A 24,293-nucleotide genomic window follows, 5' to 3' on the forward strand; every position below is an offset into this window, starting at 1 on the left:
ACAGACTTAGACATTAAGTGAATTCTTCATCGGCATTAATCACATCGCAGATTTACATCTTTGAGTGCGCTTTGTTGCATAATTTAAAGATAATTTATACTCCGATTTCTGTTCATTAGCCTGTACTGCTATTGCCTCTCAAGTGAGAACTAGTGAAGTTAAAATAACAGGTTTGAAATATGTTCTGTTAACTTACTTTACAGTGTCACAGGCAATGAACATGTTGACAGACTGAGCTACTAGAACTACGAAGGCCATGCTATCATGTTTTCACCGTCCATGGGTTATTAATGCTCTATAAACACAACAGACTCTTGTGAAATCGCTGATGCTGAATTGAGAAACTGTAAGGAATGTGTGACATTAGGTTTTCAGGGTGAAAGGAGCTTCCGCTTCAGTAGTTAGATTTTTCTGATTAAGGTGACCTGTCAGAGTTATTATTTCCCTGATGCTGTTAACTTAACTGTGTGTGTGTTTGACAAAGGGTATCTGTTTCTGTGTCCTGATTGCGGTGTCTGTGTGGAACCTGTGCCTCTGCTATAATGGGAGCCTTACTTGGCTCTCTCTGTCTCCAGGGCCCATGCAGGAGACTGTCTTTGACTTCTGGAGAATGGTCTGGCAGGAGAATACAGCCACCATCGTCATGGTGACCAACCTGGTGGAGGTGGGCAGGGTAGGTATTCGAGGAAGGGGGGGGGGGGGGGGGGGAGAGCGGTGACCAATGTTCTCTGCCTTGGCCTTCAATAATTGACCCACAGTCAGTCCTTGACTATTAGAGCAGGGAGAGACTGGCTGGAATTGCCTGCTGCAAGATGTCCGTACTGAATGCAATCCCCCATTAAAAAGTAGTACCAAGTCCTAGTTTGAGATGAGATTCCATCTGAACCTCCTTTGCAACACATCAGATAGAGAGCCACTTGTGCAGGTACCAAACTGAGAACTGCAGAAGCATCAATAACGAACGTTATGGAATTCCAAAACCATTCCAACTGAGATTTCAGAAACTGCTTTCAAAATCCCTCTCAACCAATTTTAAGGGCAGAGCACAGCACCACATCCGCACCGCATATTCAAGAGATTCGCACAAGCACGAAGAAAATGTCACCTCATTCTGTTAGCGTTACGGGAGCACGAGTCTTGGGTCTTGCGTGACTTGCTAATTACCCTCACGGCTCAGAGGGAGCCTTCGAGTGAACGCAGGTCTCAGTAGGCTGACCTGCGGCCGTTGTTCCCAGCGACTGGTCTTCCAGAGGCAGCAGTAAGACTCTCTTCGTCCTATCCCAGCAGGCCATCTGTTCAGCGCTCGGCCCACTTGGAGGAACCAAGCTAATTATTTTGCCAGCCACCGTGGATCTCACCGCTCTTCCTCGTATTTCATGCGATTTCCATTTTGTGCGGAAGATCCATCCATTTGAACGCTCGCTGCAAGCAAATGTAAAAATAAACCGCCCAAGGCAGAGCGTTGGGTCATAATTTGAAACGGCTCATTCCCGAAATGCGCCACCGATCGGGAGCGATCAAATGGCGCGCTGCGTTTCGGTTAATTTCATTCCGGCAGAAACCAGATCTTTACGATTCTCATCAGGGATTAGGCGCCTGGAGTGTCAGAGCGAGACCTGAAACTCTCCTCCACGCTGGAAAGATGTCACTGGGTACCCAAATCTAATTTCGCCACTAATTAGCGTGCCGCATCAGAAGGACATTCTCCTAGCCACATGTCATCCACCTTTTATTTCCCACCAATATAATAACACAAAAGCCTCTCACTTTCCTATTAAAGGATTTTTTTTTTGCTGTGAAAGCAAAAAAAAAAATGCCTCTCAGATTTAAGTTGGGAGGGGAAGTCTGTAGTAACATGTTGGGAGATTTTCCTTCCCTTTAGAGGAATTCGCTTCATCGGTTTTTATGTACAGTAATTCATTTCAAGGATAGATTCCAGATGTTCCAATGTGTTGTTCTGTTTTTCTGCCAGAGTTTATCCGAGAAAGCAACAATAGCTCAAGCCTCACACTTTTGTGTCATCAGCTGAATGGAGTTAAGGGGGACAGGTCTTCAGGCTGTTTTCCGAGAATCTGGTTTTAGCATTAATGGGATTTTTAAGCCGCCCTCTTCACCGTGGTACAAGAACGAATAGAGCCATCCCAGGAAGACTGGAATCATTCAGAAGACTGGTTTTTTAAATGTGGGAATGAGATGCATTAATGCGAGGATTACCTTAACAAAGATAAAGCAGAAATCTACTTCTTATGGTTATTCCTTGAAGCGGGCAGGCACCGATATTCAATGAGGCTTATCTGAACTTTGAAATTTGTGAGCACAGAATATCCGTGGGAGTGAAACTTGAAAGTGTAAAGCCGTTGTGTTCAGATGGAATTCTTTAAATGTAAAAGCTGCTGAATGCTTGGTATACATTTTTGCTGTTTTTCATACATCCCAGATCATGCCCTTGAAAAATGTTTACTGAAATGTTTGGTCCTCCTGTTCCTATGCCTACACCTACACGCAGTGCGTTCAGCAGTTTCATAGTAATATGCCATATATCGGATTTCAGATTACAGTGAAAAATGAGCAAGTAAAAAGATGTGTTTATACTCCATAGTTGTTTATCAAGTAAATTACATCTTGGGAAAAACTTTTTGGATTTAATATATCAGAAGTCTGTATAGGACATCCAGAGAAACCCCCTCACACACACAATTTATTGTCAAATACTTTCTGATGTTTCCAGAAAGACTGTAAATATGTAATTAGACATTAATTTTTTAATGATTGCTTTATGAATCACCAATACAGAAAAAAATATCTGTTGACATTCTGCCTAATATTATGAATTCCAAAAATAAATTAGTGATGTGTTCCAGTGCATTGAAGAAATAAAGCACAAATTAAAAACAAATATTTTGGCTAAAACACACTGTCAGAGTAAAATGTGCTCTCTCAGTTTTAAACACACTGTCAGAGTAAAATGTGCTCTCTCAGGTTTTAAACACACTGTCAGAGTAAAATGTGCTCTCTCAGGTTTAAACACACTGTCAGAGTAAAATGTGCTCAAAGGAAACCCTATTACATCAGAGATGAATTACCACTGAACATTTAACATGTACTGTATGCTATCATGCCAGTGCTAGTCGCTGTGCTTATCATTGTGTTGCACTGTGTTTAGCCCCCATCATGTCACATGATTCAGGGCCGCAGATAAGAGATGTGACATTTCTTTGACATTTGTGTAAACAGTTGAAAGTTTTGCAGCTGTTAGGTGAGGAACGGGGCAGGAGGATGGCGGAGGGGTATGTAGAGGGAAGAGCCGTATTTGCTCAGAGGAGAGAGAATGAGCCAGACTCCCAGGAGGCTGGCTGAAAAAAACAGGATGTTGATGAAAGCAGAGGGCAAAAAATATGTTTTTCCTCTATAAATAAAGAGCAAATCGATGTGTCTCACAATGACCATTTGGTAAAATGTACTGTAAAGTACAGAAGAGAACTACAAAGGCTACACACAGCTTTGAGTCAGTGTGGACATTTTGTTCTGTTTATTTTCCCATCCACGAAGGGTTATTTACCGATACTAATATCTTGGTCTTTTGAGTGTGGTCTCCTTTCCCAAGGGATGTAACTAACAAAGTGGAGATGATAAGAATTATTGGTGTAATATTATAGTCTTTGTAGAGCTGGGCACTCCAGGAAGTACCCTGTTTGTTCTCTAAGTAACATAAATATGTTATACTTAAAAATATAAATATGTTTGTGGCATGAGACGAGATCTGTTATACTGTAGATTCCCTTCCCTTATTTTCTCCCAGATAATTAACTGAACCGTTAGTGCTGCTTTATTGGCCAAGCTATCTATCACCTTACCTCTAGGTGAGGGCAGTTCTTGGGCCTCGAGGACCGTGACTTGGGTGACACGGTTTTAACCTCCTGAGACCCAGGAGGAAAAAGGTTCAGGTATGTCACACATCACGTGACTCCCCTGGGTGGACAGAAGAGCTGGACACAGGGTGATATGAAAATTCCGGACGTTGGCGGTCTTTATTCACACAATCAGGTGGTTACGGAGAGAGAGCGAAATCGCCAACAAATGGGATTCAAACAATAAATACTGGCATTTCTGCTCTCCTGCGGTTTTTACAGTTTCAGCCACCTACTGTGGAAAAGACGGACACTTTGAACTCCTGGACTGTGGGTCTGGACCGCCGTCCAGGTGTGTGTGCCTACTCAACCAGTAGACATGGTCCGTGGATTGCTTTCTTCCCGCTCACAAACCCAGCCACCAGAAAGTATTTAACATTTTTCTGACAATATATCTCATATATGTCTGATGGTGCTCGTTTTCACCCTGCAGGTAAAGTGCTGCAAGTACTGGCCTGATGACACGGAGATATACAGAGACATGAAGGTGACCCTCATCGAGACTCAGCTGCTCTCCGAGTACGTCATCCGGACCTTCGCCGTGGAAAAGGTGAGGAAGACGTGGAGTGCTGCCCTCTTCAAAGTGCCGATATGATATCGCAGCCCTCTCAGGAATCTCTCATCTGCCGCCAGGCCTCCTGGATGTTAATTGGAGGAGGACTGGTGTGGGTGCGGCACACGTGCAGGACTCCAGCAGAAGTGCATCTTGGCCATTTTCTATATCAACCTGCGCACTTCGCCCCCCGAGCCGAGTGCTTGTAGAGCCGTCAGGCAGGATACAGCGCAGTACAGGCTGGCTACTGCACAGGCACAGGCAGGCCACGACACAGGCAGGGTACAGCGCAGTACAGTACAGTACAGGCAGGCCACGACACAGGCAGGATACAGCGCAGTACAGGCTGGCCACTGCACAAGCACAGGCAGGCCACGACACAGGCAGAATACAGCACAGGCAGAATACAGCACTGGTAGACCATGACACAGGCAGAATACAGCACAGGCAGAATACAGCACTGGCAGAATACAGCACTGGCAGGCCACTGGCCTTTTCATGTAAGGCGGATATGAAATGAGTTTTGAGAAATTGAAGGTGATTAATCAGAATGAGAGTCCTGTTTCCGTCCTCCTTCCTCATTACATCGATGATTGATCTGCTTTGAATCAGCTATTGACAGTATTATGCCTTTAATTATTCTCTAACCCAATTACACAGAAGATGTCAAACCTGAGATTCAAACCAGTAGCTTTTATGTCTAGCGCTCCTCATTGTGCATAAATTACCAATACACCCTGGGTCCTTTAAGCCATGGAAAGAAGCAAATGCCTTACGATAACATGGTTAAGATAAAATAAATAAGGGATTGCAGCAGCTCTGTGGCTACCTGTGTAAAGGTGACCCTGTGAATCTTTTACATTAGAGGGATGGTGTGTCTGGCCTCTACCTCCTCCCCATCATGGGTGTATAAAGTGTAGATAATACGCCCGGCACTCGGATGAGACAGGAGCTTATAGAGTAAATCACATTCATAGTGGGATTTCCCTGCCTATTGTCCGGGTTCACTAAATCCCCAGGGTTTTTTAAACCTGTGAAAGCAGGTCTGTGGTTGTTTATACTGAAATCTGTCCTGTTGTGTCCGTGGGGCTGGCTGTACGGCGTGTCCCCTGGTGCCATGGGGTGCTGGAGGTGGCTTCCTCCCCGTTTCTGTGGCTACGCTCGGAGCAGGGGCACCGAGTTCAGACCCCTGCCATTAAAAACACTGATTATGGCCAAGCGGAGATCGCCACTAATGTAGGGCAGCGTAGCGTGTGGCCGACAGCCCAGCCCAAGCACACGTCCGCCCCTGCGCTCAATGGGAACGCCTGATTGGGCATGGAGTTAATGGAGCCTCCTATTGGAATGTTGTGCAGGGCAGTTTTTAAAGATCTTGGGTTCAGTCCGTGCGTGAGCCACACCAGACCCAGAGCCGATGAGTTTGGGGGGAAGAACCGCCACAAAAGAGGCATTTTGAAAAAGTGTGTCGCTTCCGTCGGGCTAGAAGGCTGGTGTCCGAGGTGCTGTCCGTCTGTCTTCCTGCAGAGGGGGGCCCATGAGATCAGGGAGATCCGGCAGTTCCACTTCACCGGCTGGCCGGACCACGGCGTGCCTTACCATGCCTCAGGGCTGCTGGGATTCATCAGGAGGGTGAAGGCCAAGAACCCAGCCAACGCCGGGCCCATGGTCATACACTGCAGGTGTGTACCTCTGGAAAACCTTCTCTCTCTCTTTCACTCTCTCCTTCCCTCTATCTGTGTCTGTCTCTCTCTCTTTCACACTCTCTCCTTCCCTCTATCTGTTTCTCTCTCTCTCTTTCACACTCTCCTTCCCTCTGTTTCTCTCTCTCTCTCTCTTTCACTCTCTCATTCCCTCTATCTGTTTCTCTCTCTTTCACTCTCTCCTTCTCTATCTGTTTCTCTCTCTTTATTAGTAAAGAGAGAGAATGTTTACATTTTACATGTTTACATTTTCTCCATGTAAACATGTTAAAGACATTTAATTTTCATAAAAAACTAGAGTATATATCTATATTATTACAATTACCGCACATTTAGTCATCATTATAGCATTTAGTGTCACCCACATTGGCTTTATGTAGGTGAATATGGGAATAGTAAGCCATAACACATGTAACCCATGTGAGGTAACAATGTGATAAATGTTATTGAGGTGATTACATATATCCTTGTTTTAAATGTGATATGACACTGTTCTCTGATATTTATTTGTGAACTCATTCAGTGGAGTCAGTGATGCTATTCCCAAGCTCTGTATTTGCTGCTAAACTATTCTACAGCCGCTGAGCCACAGACCTCCCCTACTTCATGCTACAGCCCAGAATTTTACAATTTAAACTTTCCCCCAAACTCTTTTGTACCATGTGCTGTAATACCATATTTCTTACTTTGCAGTCAATGTTTATACCTTAAACGGTTAAAATATTGCCTCTGATGTGTTCATTATATACCTGCATCTATAATTTGAATTTGGAACATAATTCTGCCTACCAAATAAATCTGTGTGTATGTATCACTTAATATGTTGTCCCCACATAACTCTGGATTCTTATGAAGATTCCTTTATCAATAAGCATTGGTGGAATGTGTTACTCTTGATATGTCATCGCCTAATCATCACATCACTCCAAATTGAGGCAGAAACCAAATTAAAATGGTATTTATTTATTGAGGACATGTTGCTTGACAAAGTCAAGACATTTTGGATAGATATGAATAAGAGTATAAGTTTGGGGTCAGATAAATACTCTCAGTTGGTCGCTTGAGCATTAATGGCTGGAGCTCTTGAAAGAGAGCCTGGCTTCTCTGTGACACTGTTCTGTGTCCTGGGCGTTTCCTCAGTGCTGGAGCGGGGCGGACCGGCTGCTTCATCGTGATTGACATCATGCTGGACATGGCGGAGAGGGAGGGCGTGGTTGACATCTACAACTGCGTGCGGGAGCTGCGGTCACGGCGGGTCAACATGGTTCAGACAGAGGTGAGCGTCCGTGAGACCCCGCGACACTTCACAGGTTCCGGAAGGCCTGGTCAGATCTTGGAACCTTCCGGGTTTCCATGTTCAAAGAGAGGCATTATGAAGCAGTGCTTAGATAACCTAACCAGAGGATTGTGGGTTTGATTTCCTGCTCTTTTACCCATGAGAAAAGTGATTAAACACAGGCATTTAACTGGATATACAGTATATGCAGTATTTATCTGTGCAGCTAAGCAGTGTCATACATTGACCGTCAGTGAAATACTCAGGCATCTGCCAAGCAAATAAATGCCATTCATAATTGAGTAATTAAATGCATTTACATTGATCAATGAAAGGTTTAATTGATGATTACAGCATATTTTTAAGCTGCTGTTTATCCAAATTGACCCCAATTAAGCTCAAGTTATGTTTGATGAAATGCTAATTGTAGGCCAAATTATTGATCTTTATCACAGAGCAGCCATACCACTGGTTCTATTTAACTGCATCTGTTTCATGAATGATGTTGCATCTGTTTCATGAATGATGTTGCATCTCTCTTATCAATGATGTTGCATCAGTCATGGGTCCTGTTTTCTCATGGTTTGTAGCTCCTTGGCTAGCTCTCTCATTTTTGTGGAATGCGTATGTTACTATGATACATGCCTTAAAAACGGTTTGTGATAAAATGAAACAAAGGAGTCGCTGACAGGGAACACATTTGAAATTAATTAACGGTTTTATGCCGCCATCGCTAAGCAACCCTGCTACGGTTTTCTAACGCGAGGCGTCTGTGAGCGACCGCGACTCGGAAGGACGCGTCATTCCTCCGCCGCTTCCTCTGAAATCACGAGTGTCGTTGGCTTTAATGGGGTCGGCGTTTCTATTTAGCTTCTCTTTTCTTGTGCGCCGATGACGGCTGAATCGGGATTAAAGCAACCAGAGACCGAATGTTGCCCTGAATTATCTTCCTCGAGTTCAGTGACCTTCTAAGTGTGTCGCTTCCCCCTGCAGGTGTTCAGTGTCTTTGGCACGACCTGCCAGCCTGCAGGCACTGCTCTGGCCTTTATTCAAATCTCTGCCTTTGCTCATTTCCCTATCAAACGGCCTTATGTAGGCCGACCTACAGAGCCGGCATTCCCTTATTATCTGTCGTGCGGCTAGCAATGCAGTAGAGCAGCTCACAGGAATACCTTTATCAAGGGATAAGAAGCAGCAAAGATACCTTCTAGCCCTGAGTCTAGTCCCCAACAACAGCATTCTGCTCTGTGTAAAATGGAGAAATAGAAAGAATGTTTTAGAAGGTATGATTTCGATTTTTTTATTATTATTTTTGATGTTGGAGCCATTGTTGGGTTGTCGTCATTTTGAAGGTGAAAGGTCATGTCAGAGCGGCATTAATGGTAAATATGGGTGAAACTGGGGTTGATATAGCACGCATGGATTATAGCCTGACGTCACAGTAGCCTAACCTGAAAATCACTGACCCCTACATCAGCGAATTTTGTCAAAACTGACAGGGGAGGATATTTTCAAAATGTCATTTCATAACTAATTTGCATCAAGTAACTGGCCTGTCTCTTGAGGAGTGTGTGACTCTGGGGTAATTGAGGGTGAGATGTCAGCTTTTTTAGTCTTGTCGTCCAACCCGTCGTCCCATCACAGAGTCTCAAGCCCTGATGTTCGTGAACGATGCCCATGCGTTGAGATGATGTCATCTCAACAACCATGCTACTAATAGAATTAAATACCGTCACCACAATTCTTATACCTTCTTCTTAAAATGTCAAAGTCACATTACGGATTCAGGAGTCGATCGTCTTGTTCAACAGTGCCCAGAGTTCATCAGTAAAAATCAAGTTAAAGTGTCGGATGCACCATCGAATGATTCAGCAGCACTGATCTCAGATCAGCCTTGGACCTGTGATGGAGAAATGTATGATCTGCTAACACAAAGCACCAATCCGCAATCAGTATTTGTGCAAAGAGTACAGAGATGGTACCATCTAAATACAGTGGGGTCCAAAAATGTGGGCACCCCTGGTTTAAATGTCTAATACACTTAATCTGTACCTGATCGAAAGCAAACCTTCCTGCTAATTTTATCTTTTGCTTCTGTTCACTTAGATATTCATTGTAAAAGGCTTTTTGACCAGGGGTGCCCACATTTTTGCTCAACTCTGTATTAGGGGCACAACCTGACTGGTTTTTATCTCACTTTTATACCTCATAGTTCTATTATGAATTCTTAGCCTGTTTTATGGAGTGCCTCAGTACACTGGCTAGTTTCACAGTTAGCTCATAGCGTCCTCTACCTGCATGGTAACGCAAAACATTTATTCTTTGCCGGTTGGTAGCAGCTCACATGTTCCTGTCTTAATCCACTGTTCTTTTCATTCTTCATTAATCTCAATTATAAAGTAAAAGAGGAGAACAGAATAAAATCAAGCTATTTAGATGAATCACTTCTTACAGCTGAATGTATTTCTGAGAATAGCCCTGGGTGACAGAAAGTGACTATAGAGATGGTCTCCTAGACCGAGCACTGTAGAACATTTCTTTCTCCTTTTCATCCCTCAGGAGCAGTACGTCTTCATCCATGACGCCATCTTGGAGGCCTGCCTCTGTGGAGATACCACTATTCCCGCCAACCAGCTGCGTTCCGTCTACTACGACATGAACCGCCTCGACCCCCAGACCAACTCCAGCCAGATCAAAGAGGAATTCCGGGTATGAGCGGGGCTGGGGGGGGTATAATTGAGGGGGTGTTTAACGGGGCCTCCTCCGCTGTAGAGCTCGAACACTCTGGTTAGTTCACATGCCTGATGCTTTTCCATTACTCCTCTTTCCTGGGAGGCGGCCATCTTATGAGCCTAGCAGCAAGGCTGCATCACCTCGCTTAAGGCCCGTCCACTACCAAGAACTCTAACTATAACAATAACTATAAATATGTTGTTTTAGAAATTGTTCTAACTCAGGAGTCCACACCACAACTATAACGACAACGACAGTGCCGATCGATACCGTTGGGATCACTTTTTTTCCGGCTGCATGGAGGATAGAAACACTGACATCCATTGAAAATCCATCTGAATTTACAGGACGTCGTGTTCAAAAGGGCAGATGACATAGCCGAGAGGCTATTTACAGAATGTTACCCTTCATCAGTGTGGATGCTCACATCGCTATCGTTATAGTTATTGTTATAGTTCTAGTTCTTGGTGTGGACGGGCCCTTAGCACTGGAGATGAAACCGTGAGAGGGTGAAACTGGTCAGGAGAAAGGAGCGTGTCTCCATCGCTGATCACATCAGACAGCCGCAAGTGCTCCCAGAAACCGCAAGGAGCCAAGACTTCCCTTTTCCAGGGAAAAACTCGGCTTTGAACTGCAGAGAAACTTCTGGCAGTCATCTGGGTTTGGGAAGATGCCAGCAATCAGTGTAACATGGTGAGCTACAGCGCTGGTCCTGAGCAGCGCTCTACAGTCTATGGTCCCATCTCTCAGATTACACGCACTAACTGCAGAGCAGAGATTTACGGCAATACGTGCTTTCCACGGATAAAACTGCTGCTTGAAGAATGATCTTTTGCTTGTTTACTTATTATTGGCGCCAAACGACTTGATTTACATGTGCCGTTATCTGGAGTTAAGATGGTTTATGATAGTGTGAATTAATAGTGCAATATGGTGCCTGTGATCTCGCAGTATTTATTATGAATCAGACCAGACCGCATGCTTCGCTCGAGAGCGCACTGCTCCGTCTGCCAGCCTTTAATTCCATTCCAGCTCGAGAGCGCTGAGCCTAAGTCCAATGCTCTCATTTCTCTGAGAACAGCAATTTCCAAACTTTGCTGCATTGTGTGCCCTTACCCAGAGCTGCTGACCTTCTGAGTGCCCTGGCCAGTGTGCATTATTATAAAATAAATGCAGCACCATGGGAGGACAAGCAGCAACACAGAGAAATAATGAATAGGCCTGATAGAGAAGCGCGTCGGCCATTTTGCAATTTATTCCAAGGGCCCTTCAGCACACTACAACTTAGCGTATCGGGTGGAGAACTGGACTTATACTGCAAAGGTTGTGGGTTTGGACCCGTGAGTGAGCTTCTTAGCCCCATTTTTTTCAGTACATATCCACCTTCATAAGGGGATTGTGTTTAAAAAAAGTTGGTCTGGATATTGTAATGTAGAGTATGTTTATAAAGGAGAGGTAGGATTTGAGTAGAGGGGTTTGATGTTTCACCCCCCCCTCCCCCAGACACTGAACATGGTGACCCCCACCCTGAGGGTGGAGGACTGCAGCATCGCCCTGCTTCCCAGAAACCACGAGAAGAACCGTTGCATGGACGTGCTGCCCCCTGACCGCTGCCTGCCCTTCCTCATCACCATCGACGGCGAGAGCAGCAACTACATCAACGCCGCGCTCATGGACGTACGTCCCCCGGACTCTGGCAAACATACCAAAGAGAGAGTTAGCCTTGAATCAGTCTATCATTGTCATTTATAACTTACTTTTATGACATACAGTCATTTATAACTTACGTACTGATGCACAGGCAACAAGCATTGTTTTATTCACAAACAATTTGGTGTGTTCTGCAGTCACCAGTGAAAAGTCGCTGAGCTGTGTGTGTGTGTGTGTGTGTGAATAAATAAATTAAATAAATGATCATGTGCATTTATCTGTGAAAATTAAAAATTGATGACATCATGTGTTTTCACAGAATTAAAATGAAAAAGACACGAGTAGCGTTTCCTTATTCAGAGTTAATGACAAAGCACAACTGCTAAATGACAAAGCGCATTAGAGTTAGATTGGACTGGGACCAGAGTTAATCAACAGGGAAAGAGTAAAATCCAGATATGTGTGCAGCAGTAAATACTGTAATAGATAAGGGTAAATAAATAAACATTCGGTGCAATGAGAAAAAACCTGGATTTAAATCAGACAAACAACTGATATCCCAGTCACGGACTCTGCAGAAACTATTTATTCAACCCCAAAGCTGAGCTTTTCATCCTGCTCACTTTACAGATCAGAATTTATTTTTCCCAAATTATGGAAAATCCTACCCCTGTAAATACTGAATGTGCTGTGCTACTACTTTATATTAAAGATGAGAAATGTGTTTATGAATCAAAGTTAAGAATGAATTTTGATTGACGGGCCATTGTTTTCTTTCTTAATGAACTACCCCAGCCCTTAATTTGTCTGTGACTATATAAGGCAGGATCTGCTGATGCGACTGCAAACTGCTCTGTCGGTGAGACTGAGGAAAGCAGTTTGCCAGATGTCTGCCACCAATACTGTCTCTCATTCCACAAAACAATCTGTCTGATTCTTCATTTCGACACCTTTATTATCATGTGTGTGTGCATGTCAATTCCAAAAGTTGCTTGGTCGTGATGCACTTACTTAATAATTAATCTTGTTTTTGGAATTTCTAAAAGTATTAGTGGTATTCCTTAATGGTGTTTGAGTGTGTTTGAGACTAAGATTATGAATTCTAAAAGCTAAACCAGACCAGTGTGTAAGTTATTCTCAGTGACATAATTAAAGGTGTGTTCTTCTTTTCACTTTCTAAGAGGTAGCCACCTCTCTGCATGTGTGTGGTTTTTTAATGTTCACAGTGCTCTCTTTTTCTGCAGAGCTACAAGCAGCCATCCGCATTCATTGTCACCCAGCATCCTTTGCCGAACACAGTCAAAGATTTCTGGAGGCTGGTGTTGGACTACCATTGCACCTCAATAGTGATGCTGAATGACGTGGACCCAGCCCAGGTGCGTAGCTTTGTCTTAGGTAGAGTCCATCAAGCAACCCCGGTCCTGGAGCACTGCAGTGCTTTCTGGGTTACAGTCTACAGCTTCTCTGTGCTATCTGATCAATCAGTAAGATTCTGATCCGGTGAAATGCTGAGGAACTGCAGAACATGGCCATTAAGCCGGATAACTGATGATGCAGTCAGGGTTTCAAATGGAGAAGAACCTAGAATTGCTTCTGGTGCTGCTGGACCTTGTCACCTCCCCCCGCTCTACACTACAGGAAGTATATTAATCCTGTAAAGAAATCTACAGGAGTGGATATAAAGTAGACTCCATTAAAGGACCTCAATTGAAATGTATTCTATTAAAACGCCTCATGTGAAACCGTCTGGGCCAAAGTTCACCATATGAAATGTACTGTTAAAGTTCACTATGTGAAATAAATTCTGTTCACTCCAGCCTTCATTCAGTATAAACACAACATGCTTTGTCCTTTATTTTGAGAAATGTGGTGTGTTGTTTATATTAAGAGAAAAAGGAAACAGTAAGTAAAATAAGCTCCGGATAAGGACATGGGAATGATCCTCTGGGGGGAAAGAGACTGTGGTGTGTATCAGAGTGGACTGTAGTTAAGGGACCAGTCCATCTGTCTGTCTGTCTGAACTCCAGTGGAAATAGTCTGGTGTTGTGAAACTGCAGACTCTAGTAAAAGCAGTCAGTCAGTCTCTCTGTCCGTCTGTCTGAAATAGGCTATGGATAGAGAGGCCTGGGGCCTGTCAGAACCTGGCGGGATCAAAGGCGAGTTTGGAGCTGATTTTCCCTTCCCATCCGGCTCCCCAAGCGACTGCAGCTTTCATTCGGTATTCCGACTGTAGAGCCGGAGTAGAGACGGGACGGGCCTCCACCTTTTCTGCCGAACGCTTCCCGTTCGGGGCGCGGCCTCCGGAGGGGGGGCCCCTGCGCACTCAGGCCGGCTCATCGCGATTACCCCCGCCATCGGCTCGGCCGTGGAGCGTGTTCTTCTCTCACACTGGAGAAGAACCCCTCCATTCTCCATAACCAAACAGGCTCCTGGACCAGCTTCAGGTTCAGAAAGTAGTAATCCTCCCCAGTATTCTGCTATGATCACCTGCATTTGCTATTCTTCAGCCATGAGGTAGAACTAATGGTGAAATCAGCTGACTGAGTTCATGGGCGGACGAAACATTGTCTGACCCGTGGACTTTCCATGTCTGTGGAAGAGAGATGTTTTGTGATATAGTGAGGAGTTCTTTTAGCTCCAGTAGAAAAATGCGAAACAGCACAGTAAATCTATCCAAGCAGACGTCCTGAAGGAAGGCTAATGATTTTCACGCATATTTATTGCAGTGCTGATCACTTACAAGCTAAGCCTTGTGTCTTAAGGCGGCCATGTTGTTTCTGCTGGAGCTGAGCTGGATGTTTCTCTGCAGTTGTGTCCTCAGTACTGGCCTGAGAATGGAGTTCACCGCCACGGCCCCATCCAGGTGGAGTTTGTGTCAGCTGACCTGGAGGAGGACATCATCAGTAGGATATTCCGCATATACAACGCGGCGCGGGTAAGAGCCTTTCCCCATCTCTTCCCTTTCTCTGTTACCCTACAAGGCTGTGTGTGACACAGTGTGATTAACTGTGTAACACAGTGTGATTAACTGTGTAACACAGTGTGATTAACTGTGTAACACAGTGTGATATGGTGTATGTAACAGTGTGATTGGCTGTGTGTAACACAGTGTGATATGGTGTGTGTAACACAGTGTGATTTTCTGTGTGTAACACAGCGTGATATGGTGTGTGTAACACAGTGTGATTGGCTGTGTGTAACACAGTGTGATATGGTGTGTGTAACACAGTGTGATTGGCTGTGTGTAACGCAGTGTGATTGGCTGTGTGTAACACAGTGTGATTAACTGTGTAACACAGTGTGATATGGTGTATGTAACAGTGTGATTGGCTGTGTGTAACACAGTGTGATATGGTGTGTGTAACATAGTGTGATTGTCTGTGTGTAACACAGCGTGATATGGTGTGTGTAACACAGTGTGATTGGCTGTGTGTAACGCAGTGTGATTGGCTGTGTGTAACACAGTGTGATTAACTGTGTAACACAGTGTGATGTGGTGTATGTAACAGTGTGATTGGCTGTGTGTAACACAGTGTGATTGGCTGTGTGTAACACAGTGTGATATGGTGTGTGTAACACAGTGTGATTGGCTGTGTGTAACACAGCGTGATATGGTGTGTGTAACACAGTGTGATTGGCTGTGTGTAACGCAGTGTGATTGGCTGTGTGTAACACAGTGTGATATGGTGTGTGTAACACAGTGTGATTGGCTGTGTGTAACACAGTGTAAGTGACTGTGTGTAACGCAGCGTGATTGGCTGTGTGTAACACAGTGTGATATGGTGTGTGTAACACAGTGTGATTGGCTGTGTGTAACACAGTGTGATTGGCTGTGTGTAGCGCAGTGTGATATGGTGTGTGTGACACAGTGTGATTGGCTGTGTGTAACACAGTGTGATATGGTGTGTGTAACACAGTGTGATTGGCTGTGTGTAACGCAGTGTGATTGGCTGTGTGTAACACAGTGTGATATGGTGTGTGTAACACAGTGTGATTGGCTGTGTGTAACACAGTGTGATATGGTGTGTGTAACACAGTGTGATTGGCTGTGTGTAACACAGTGTGATTGGCTGTGTGTAACGCAGTGTGATTGGCTGTGTGTAACACAGTGTGATATCATGTGTGTAACACAGTGTGATATGGTGTGTGTGTAACACAGTGTGATTGGCTGTGTGTAAAACTGTGATATGGTTTGTGTAACACAGTGTGATTGGCTGTGTGTAACACAGTGTGATTGGCTGTGTGTAACACAGTGTGATTGGCTGTGTGTAACACAGTGTGATTGGCTGTGTGTAACACAGTGTGATATGGTGTGTGTAACACAGTGTGATATGGTGTGTGTGTAACACAGTGTGATTGGCTGTGTGTAACACAGTGTGATATGGTGTGTGTAACACAGTGTGATATGGTGTGTGTGTAACACAGTGTGATTGGCTGTGTGTAAAACAGTGTGATATGGTTTGTGTAACACAGTGTGATTGGCTGTGTGTAACACAGTGTGATTGGCTGTGTGTAACACAGTGTGATATGGTGTGTGTGTAGCACAGTGTGATTGGCTGTGTGTAACACATTGTGATATGGTGTGTGTAACACCTTGTGATATAATGTGTGTAACGCAGTGTGATTGGCTGTGTGTAACACAGTGTGATTGGCTGTGTGTAGCAGTGTGTTATGGTGTGTGTAACACAGTGTGATATGGTGTATGTAACACAGTGTGATTGGCTGTGTGTAACACAGTGTGATATGGTGTGTGTAACACAGTGTGATTGGCTGTGTGTAACAGTGTGATTGGCTGTGTGTAACGCAGTGTGATTGGCTGTGTGTAACGCAGTGTGATTGGCTGTGTGTAACGCAGTGTGATATGGTGTGTGTAACACAGTGTGATTGGCTGTGTGTAAAAGTGTGATTGGCTGTGTGTAACGCAGTGTGATATGGTGTGTGTAACGCAGTGTGATTGGCTGTGTGTAACGCAGTGTGATATGGTGTGTGTAACACAGTGTGATTGGCTGTGTGTAACGCGGTGTGATTGGCTGTGTGTAACACAGTGTGATTGGCTGTGTGTAACGCAGTGTGATTGGCTGTGTGTAACGCAGTGTGATTGGCTGTGTGTAACGCAGTGTGATATGGTGTGTGTAACACAGTGTGATTGGCTGTGTGTAACACAGTGTGATTGGCTGTGTGTAACGCAGTGTGATATGGTGTGTGTAACACAGTGTGATTGGCTGTGTGTAACACAGTGTGATATGGTGTGTGTAACACAGTGTGATATGGTGTGTGTAACACAGTGTGATATGGTGTGTGTAACACAGTGTAATTGGCTGTGTGTAACACAGTGTGATATGGTGTGTGTAACACAGTGTGATTGGCTGTGTGTAACACAGTGTGAAATAATGTGTGTAACACAGAGTGTGCTCTGTAGCCGCAGGATGGGTACCGCATGGTGCAGCAGTTCCAGTTCCTGGGCTGGCCCACGTACCGGGACACGCCCGTGTCCAAGCGCTCCTTCCTCAAGCTCATCCGCCAGGTGGACAAGTGGCAGGAGGAGTACGACGGGGGGGAGGGCAGGACTGTGGTGCACTGTCTGTGAGTACTGAACGCTGTAACCGTGACTTACCCTGAACACCATTACCATACTGACGCTGAACACTGTTACTATCACTTACCCTGAACACTGTGACTATCACTCACACTAAACACTGTAACTATCACTTACCCTGAACACTGTGATCATAATTTACTCTGAAGAGAGTAACTATCACTTACTCTGTACGGTTACCATGACTGACACAGAACACAGTAACTATAGCTCACCCTGAATATTGTACCCAATCACTTACACAACACTGTAACCATTACTTACACAGAACACCACAGTAACATTGACCACTGATACTGTCACAGAGAAACTCTGCCCACCTGAACACTCTTACTGTCGCAGAGAGACTCTGTCTGCCTGAACACAGTTACTGTCACAGAGAACCCCTACCAACATGAACACTGTTGCTATCACAGAGACTCTGTCTTTCTGAACACTGTCAGTATCACAGAGATTCTGTCTTCCTGAACACTTACTGTAACAGAGACTGTCTGCCTGAACACTGTCAGTATCACAGAGATTCTGTCTTCCTGAACATTTACTGTAACAAAGACTGTCTGCCTGAACACTGTCAGTATCACAGAGATTCTGTCTTCCTGAACACTTACTGTAACAGAGACTGTCTGCCTGAACACTGTTACTGTCACAGAGAATCCCTACCAACATGAACACTGTTACTGCCACAGAGACTCTGTCTTCCTGAACACTGTTACGGTCACAGAGACTCTGCCTGCCTGAACACTGTTAGTCATCATAAACCGTGTCTGCTCCTCACCTGTCAGATTGAGCTTGTTACTCTCCTCTTCTCCTGCTGTTGCTCTAGTGAAGTGTTTTAGTCAAAAGGACAGGATGGCTGCTCTTACCCACCAATGCCATTGCTCATGCTCCGCCTGTCCTTCTGCCAGCAGGAAGCAGCATCTGCCCGTGACCCTCAACTCACTCAGTCACCCATGGCCATTCTGAGAGGGAATCTCTTCTCAAATCTGCCGATTCGAGAAAACTCAGAAAGCTCCCATTCTTCCACACAGTGAATGCATGGGAACATCTTTTGTGCTGGGAGTAATTTTATCTGGAAATATGCGGCTTATTCTCTCCATTTATAAAACAAACAAATCAACGCTGTGCTATTCACCAAAATAAAAATGAGAGCAATTTCTTCTGCGGAGTGCACTATGTGTGTGCATTACTGTGAAAGCACACATACACGATGTGCTGTCCTTTTTCATGAGAGCGACCGTGGGGAGGGAAGGCTGCACTTCTTTTCACTTCTTTGGTTGAGTCAGGGAAATAAATGATCGTTTTCTGCTTTTACTCTGGCCATTAAGAGGATGCCTCTGTTCAAAATATTTTTTGGGGGTTGTTTGGGTCCAACTCATCTCAAAAGGAGAAAGCAACTCATCTCAAAAGGCCAAATACGTGACATGCACATGAGTAGGATTTGTAAGGCCGTTCACGCTGCCGACACGCCACCTGACCGCTGTTCTAAATGAATCCGAGGCTGTGACATCACTGAGAATATTTGTGTGCAGGAAACTGTGGAACTTCACTTAACCTCCAGCCTCAGAGTATGAAACAGCCCTGTCTACACATGTCAGGCTGTCGCAAAATTAACAAACGCAAAAGTTCTGCAAGACGAGTCGAATGTTTGCAGGCGAGGCGCGCTCGGAGGAACCAGCGCCCCCTGTTGATTTAGAACGGGAAGGCCTGCTCTTTCATTTGCCTCATTCGGCTGCTTGTGCTTGATTAATGGAACCCCCTTTTCCAAACCTGAAGTGACATTTTGTATTTATTGTGACCAGAACAAAAAAGCGTATCGCTGACGTGTTTTGTACACCACAATGGCCACTAATTACTTAATTTAAAATACTACCTTTCTCTTTTTTATTCATTAGCTGCACAGTTTTGCTGGGCTCCACTTGAAGGATGGTTGATTGCCACAGCGCACAAATTGTTTAAGAAGTAGAACAGCACCATCTACTGGAAAAATCTGAACATGGACAAAGCCAGCATTTAAAACATTTTCATTCATGCAAAAGGGAAACTATTATTAACATTTATGATTAAACACAGAATATTGAAAAATAAAGCATTATTTAGATTAGTAAACATTGCTAAAAAATGCACTTTAATGCACAGTTGCATTATAATTGCAGTGAACTTATAAATATTGTTTTATTTTCTGATTGAATGGAATGGTGGTAATTGAGGTGAGTTTCCCAAACTCACTTTGAGATTTCATCATCATCATTATTATGATTATGATTATGATGATGATGATTATTATTATTATTATTTTATTATTATTATTATAGATCTATGTGTCTGTTGTAAAATCTCATGTAGGGAATTAAAAAGCTGTTATTGTGAAGATGTATCTTTTTTTCCGGCCATACACACAACTGTTCATTGCTTTATCTCTGGTGATCTTAAGTAGCAGTAAGGACTGTAGACCCCAGATGAAGCCTGTGTGCCAGTATTTTGGAATCACCCTGGCCTTTTGCAAAGCGCATTCGCCTGGTTCCTCAGGCTTGCATTTTATAGCGCAGTCGCAGCGAACATTCAGTGGTATCCCTGTGAGCTCAAACGGGGGTGGGAGGAAGAGGGAGCAATCCAGGCTAATTTGGGATAATGCCCAGAGTGCTTTCAGATGCCACTTGTTCTCCTGACAAACGCTTGCTTGAAGGAAAGATTCTTGTATTTCGTGACAGTACTCTGAAGTGGATTTCACCCTTTTGCTGCCATGAATCCCCCCCTCTAAACCCTCCCCCCTTTCCTGCCTTTCCCAATTTATCTGAAGCTTTTGTGTATTTCCGATACATTCACCTGTGAACTACTGACTTCTTTACACACCGCAGGTATTTCCACACTGCTGGAAAATCCAAGTTCAGACATTAAGAAAAGTCCTCCCCTTTATTTTGTTCCAATCACCCGGATTTGCTAATTAGCACAATTCCTTCAACGAGGAAGAACTGATTTGTGAGGCTGGCTGGCTGAGATGGAAGTTTTACTTTCTGACCCCTGGACTTTCCGCCACTATGTGTGTGGCTGGTGAGTCCATACTTGTCGGATCTGGTGACCACTTGTGCTTGCGGAATATGATTTATATGTTTATGAGCTATAACTGCATCCTGTTATGCTAAGTATTTTAGCCACCTGTTACAATGTATGTCAATGGTACCAATACAGTCGAAATAGGAAGTAAGTAACGTTTTCCCACAAGAACATGTAGTCGCGATAGGGAGAAATGAGAAAAAGAAAAATATGCCTTAGTGCCGCTAAGTGTATCTCACACGAGTGGACGACCTGGCCCGTCTTCATGAACATAAAGCCCCCCCCCCCCCCCCCCCCGGTGCAGTCTCTGCTGAACGAAATGAAACTGCACTTCCGCTTCCCATAACTTCATGGAAAGTCACTGGGCGACATCACACCTGTGTCTGCTGTATATTGGTGGCTGTCAAGATCTTACAATAGGACATGTCCTGGATATAGGAGCCAAATTTTTCATGAGAAATTCTACAATTCTCCGGGCTGCAGGAGTCTAAGTTCACCACTGGGGGGCAGTAAGGTCCATAAAAAAGGGGTTCTTGGTGCTGGCAGATCTGACAGGCAAACAGAGGTGGCTGCTGATTGATTCTAATGCTGTTCAGGAATAATCTTCAGTATCGGGTTACTGTCCTCACTGTTCTCTTGGAGTTGAAGCCCTTCATCAAAAAAGACTGCAAGCTCCTATGGAGGGGGCAGGGGGGAGGTGTCACGGGTGATGGAGAGGTCTTGTCAAAGAGAATGCTTAGCCAGCAGGTAGGATAGATCTGTCATGGAGAGGTTCGGTTTCAGATATTCATGAGTTCAGACCGTGCTCAGCTCATTTTGGAGTGTTCTTGCAGCATCACATGAAGTGTCACTGGACCACAGTTAATTCTCTTTTCCACTGCATCCAACATAGCAACATTTCATTGTTATGGTTGTAGCACAATAACTTGGTTTCATTCAGTGGTTTATAATTTAAGATGTAGGGGGGCACGCTGGTCATTCAAATTATTATTTTTTGTGTAGAGGTTACAAAGGTATTTCAATCTGATATATTACACACTAACCTCCACTACCATCTATGACCTTCCTGATTCGCTTTCCTGCTCTCTCTCACTCTGTCTCACTCTCTCCCTCTTTCTCCCCCTCTCTCACTCTCTCCCCCCTCTCTCTCCATCTACCCTCTCTCTCCCTCTCTCTGCTTCTCTATCTCTCTCCCTCTCTGTCTCTTTCTCCCTTTCTCTCCCTCTCTCTTTCTCCCTCTCTCTCTCTCAGGAATGGAGGGGGACGCAGCGGGACCTTCTGTGCCATCAGCATCGTGTGTGAGATGCTCCGACACCAGCGCTCAGTGGACGTTTTCCACGCCGTCAAAACGCTGCGGAACAACAAACCCAACATGGTGGATTTACTGGTGAGCCATTCCTCTGACACACTCACTCAGTCATCTATACCTCACAGAGACTGCTTTAATCTAACCACAGTGTGTTACCTCTGGCCCATTACTCAAACACACTCACTCAGTCATCTTTACCTCACAGAGACAGATTAAATCTAACCACAGTGTGTTACTGGTGAACCATTACTCTAAATCACTCAGTCATCTTTACCTCAGACACTGATTCAGTCAAACAGCAGTGTCTTCAATGATGAGTGATTAATTTATTTACCATAGGTTGTAAGTATTATTCATTGAAAGTTTCTATCTAAGTTTTGGTGGATATAGCGATATCTGTGGTCACTGGTGGTCATAGCAGTTCATTTTTGATTTTTGTACTCCAAATTCCAGCCTTCCATACACAACGAAGCTACACCCCCATGGTTATATATGATTATACTTATATTTGATAAGTTTTACTGTTACAGACATCAACAGCAACAAATAACAGAGCTAAGGTTAGGTATTGATATCAGACTATAAGTATAAGTATGTAAATTCACTTTCACTATTTTTCTTTTCATGAGAAGGTATCATGTATGGTATTTTCCAATATGAAAAAATACACTTTAACGTGAAGTGATTTGTGTGCATTGCGTATAAATACTCTTCCGCTCAAGTAAATCAATGTGTGATTGTGTGCATATACATGCACCCATGCTCATACCTATGCATAGTATGCATCATTAAGTACAGTAGGCTGTTTGACATTGAATTGTTTTTTCTTTCTGTCCTTGTTCAGGATCAGTACAAGTTCTGTTATGAGGTTGCACTGGAGTACTTGAATACAGGTTAACCTGCCTTGAAGCTCCCACCCTGTTCTCCTGTACCACACCCGGACAGCGACGCCAGCTTAGAACGTTAGTCAAGAACTGGAGCGGTGCTGTGTCAGCAGGGCGACCGGACAGTGGCACCGGCCATCAGAGCTGGCCCGTGATTCCCCGGCCTGTATATACAGCGAGAATCGGCCAAAATCACATGTGTTTACCTGTGTTTGTATCTCATCCAGTTCCCATCCATCCAAGCTTGCTGGACAAACCGCCAGAGCACAGTGCTATATTTACATGTCTCCTGACCTGTTCTTATATTTTTTTAATCTCCTCTTGCCCCTGATCCTTGGTTGTTGCCTTTAACTTAAGTGGACAATTTTTATTTTTCTCCATTTGTATTTCATTTTTATTTTTTTGTGGGGAATGCAATGTTGTGTAAACGTGTAAATGCTTATTTTTTTTATTTTGTAATTATATTTGTTGATGCAAAGCTGTATGATGTAGCTGGAGTGTACCTGGCATTTTTAACTTTCGAGACTTTGACTCCTAAGTGTTTTGCTCTGTTGTGCTGTTATTGGAATTATCATTGTATCAGAGGAAACATTGATGCGATATTCACACAAGTTTATGTTGTCATAGTCAAAGGATCCAAAGCTTTTGTTATGGTTTGTTTATATTGTAAATATTTTAATTTTTTCCAGATTATTTATTCATTCAGAGTACCTTTTTGTGAAGCACAGTGAGTGACAATCATGTGTTTTTGGTTTATTAATTTTATTGACCAGAAGATATTGTTAGGCTTTCTCTTGTATGGAATAATAACTCAGATTGACAAATACATATATCTCTGCCATGGCTTGCCTTTGTCTTTTCTTCAGACCTAGTCAGTGAGATTTACATATGTATTCATGTTTTTTTATCTGCAGCAATTATATTTTTAATCCTCAATACTAAAATATACCATAAAATTATGTGATATGAATCGTCTTATGATGATTTATTAGGATAGTGTGTGGTAATATATCCAAGCAATGTTCCCAGTCAATGTAGAATTGGCAAATGTAAAGTTGTTCCATTTTTATTCTATAGTTCATTACACTATGGAATATTGCTTGAAGAAAAATGTTAATATTATATAATATAACTGTGGGCTGTTAATTTCCATCATACAGAGTTTCATACATTCCATGAGTAGAATAATATTTGCCAGCATTTGCATGTGTTCAGTTAATATGAAATTTGTGGCTTCTCCAACGCAAGTAATTGAATGTGGTTTGGAAGATACTGTATTTTTAAGCTGTGTTCAAGATTTTTAATTCTATAACCCTTGAATATGAAATGTGTTCCACAGAATCCAAGATAACTGGGGTCTGGAGAGGGATGAGTCATAATTGTGTGGAGAATGGCACAATGACGTGGAAAAAGATGATTGTTTTTATGACAGAAAGACACGCTATTTCAAATATGGCCTTGGTAATGACATGCACAACACACACAAAAGGGACAATAAGTCACAAAAGAAAGATTAATTGTGCGTTAATAAGAAGGAAGCCAACATTTTCCAAACATGCACCATAAGTTTTGGACCTGGAAATCATTATCTGTACATTATGATTATGGCTAAATCAATGAATTTCTGGATACC

The 24,293-nt window shown here is 43.7% G+C and overlaps 1 protein-coding gene across 5 annotated transcripts in view; it reads left to right on the plus strand.

The window, feature by feature from the left end:
- Nucleotides 1–23,503, plus strand: part of LOC133136548 (receptor-type tyrosine-protein phosphatase mu-like) — a 191,817-nt gene extending 168,314 nt beyond the window's left edge. For all 5 annotated transcript variants that reach the window (XM_061254133.1, XM_061254134.1, XM_061254135.1 and 2 more), the window contains 11 exons: nucleotides 576–673; nucleotides 4,342–4,458; nucleotides 5,986–6,140; nucleotides 7,302–7,437; nucleotides 9,997–10,146; nucleotides 11,674–11,847; nucleotides 13,065–13,196; nucleotides 14,630–14,755; nucleotides 17,240–17,403; nucleotides 21,719–21,854; nucleotides 22,621–23,503. In XM_061254133.1, coding sequence (XP_061110117.1) covers nucleotides 576–673; nucleotides 4,342–4,458; nucleotides 5,986–6,140; nucleotides 7,302–7,437; nucleotides 9,997–10,146; nucleotides 11,674–11,847; nucleotides 13,065–13,196; nucleotides 14,630–14,755; nucleotides 17,240–17,403; nucleotides 21,719–21,854; nucleotides 22,621–22,674 — 1,442 coding nt within the window. In that variant the 3' untranslated portion in view covers nucleotides 22,675–23,503. The remainder of the gene's footprint in view (nucleotides 1–575; nucleotides 674–4,341; nucleotides 4,459–5,985; nucleotides 6,141–7,301; nucleotides 7,438–9,996; nucleotides 10,147–11,673; nucleotides 11,848–13,064; nucleotides 13,197–14,629; nucleotides 14,756–17,239; nucleotides 17,404–21,718; nucleotides 21,855–22,620) is intronic.
- The last annotated feature ends 790 nt before the right edge of the window (nucleotides 23,504–24,293 follow it).

This window comes from Conger conger, chromosome 9 (genome assembly GCF_963514075.1).
Source record: "Conger conger chromosome 9, fConCon1.1, whole genome shotgun sequence".
Taxonomy (NCBI): Eukaryota; Metazoa; Chordata; class Actinopteri; order Anguilliformes; family Congridae; genus Conger; species Conger conger.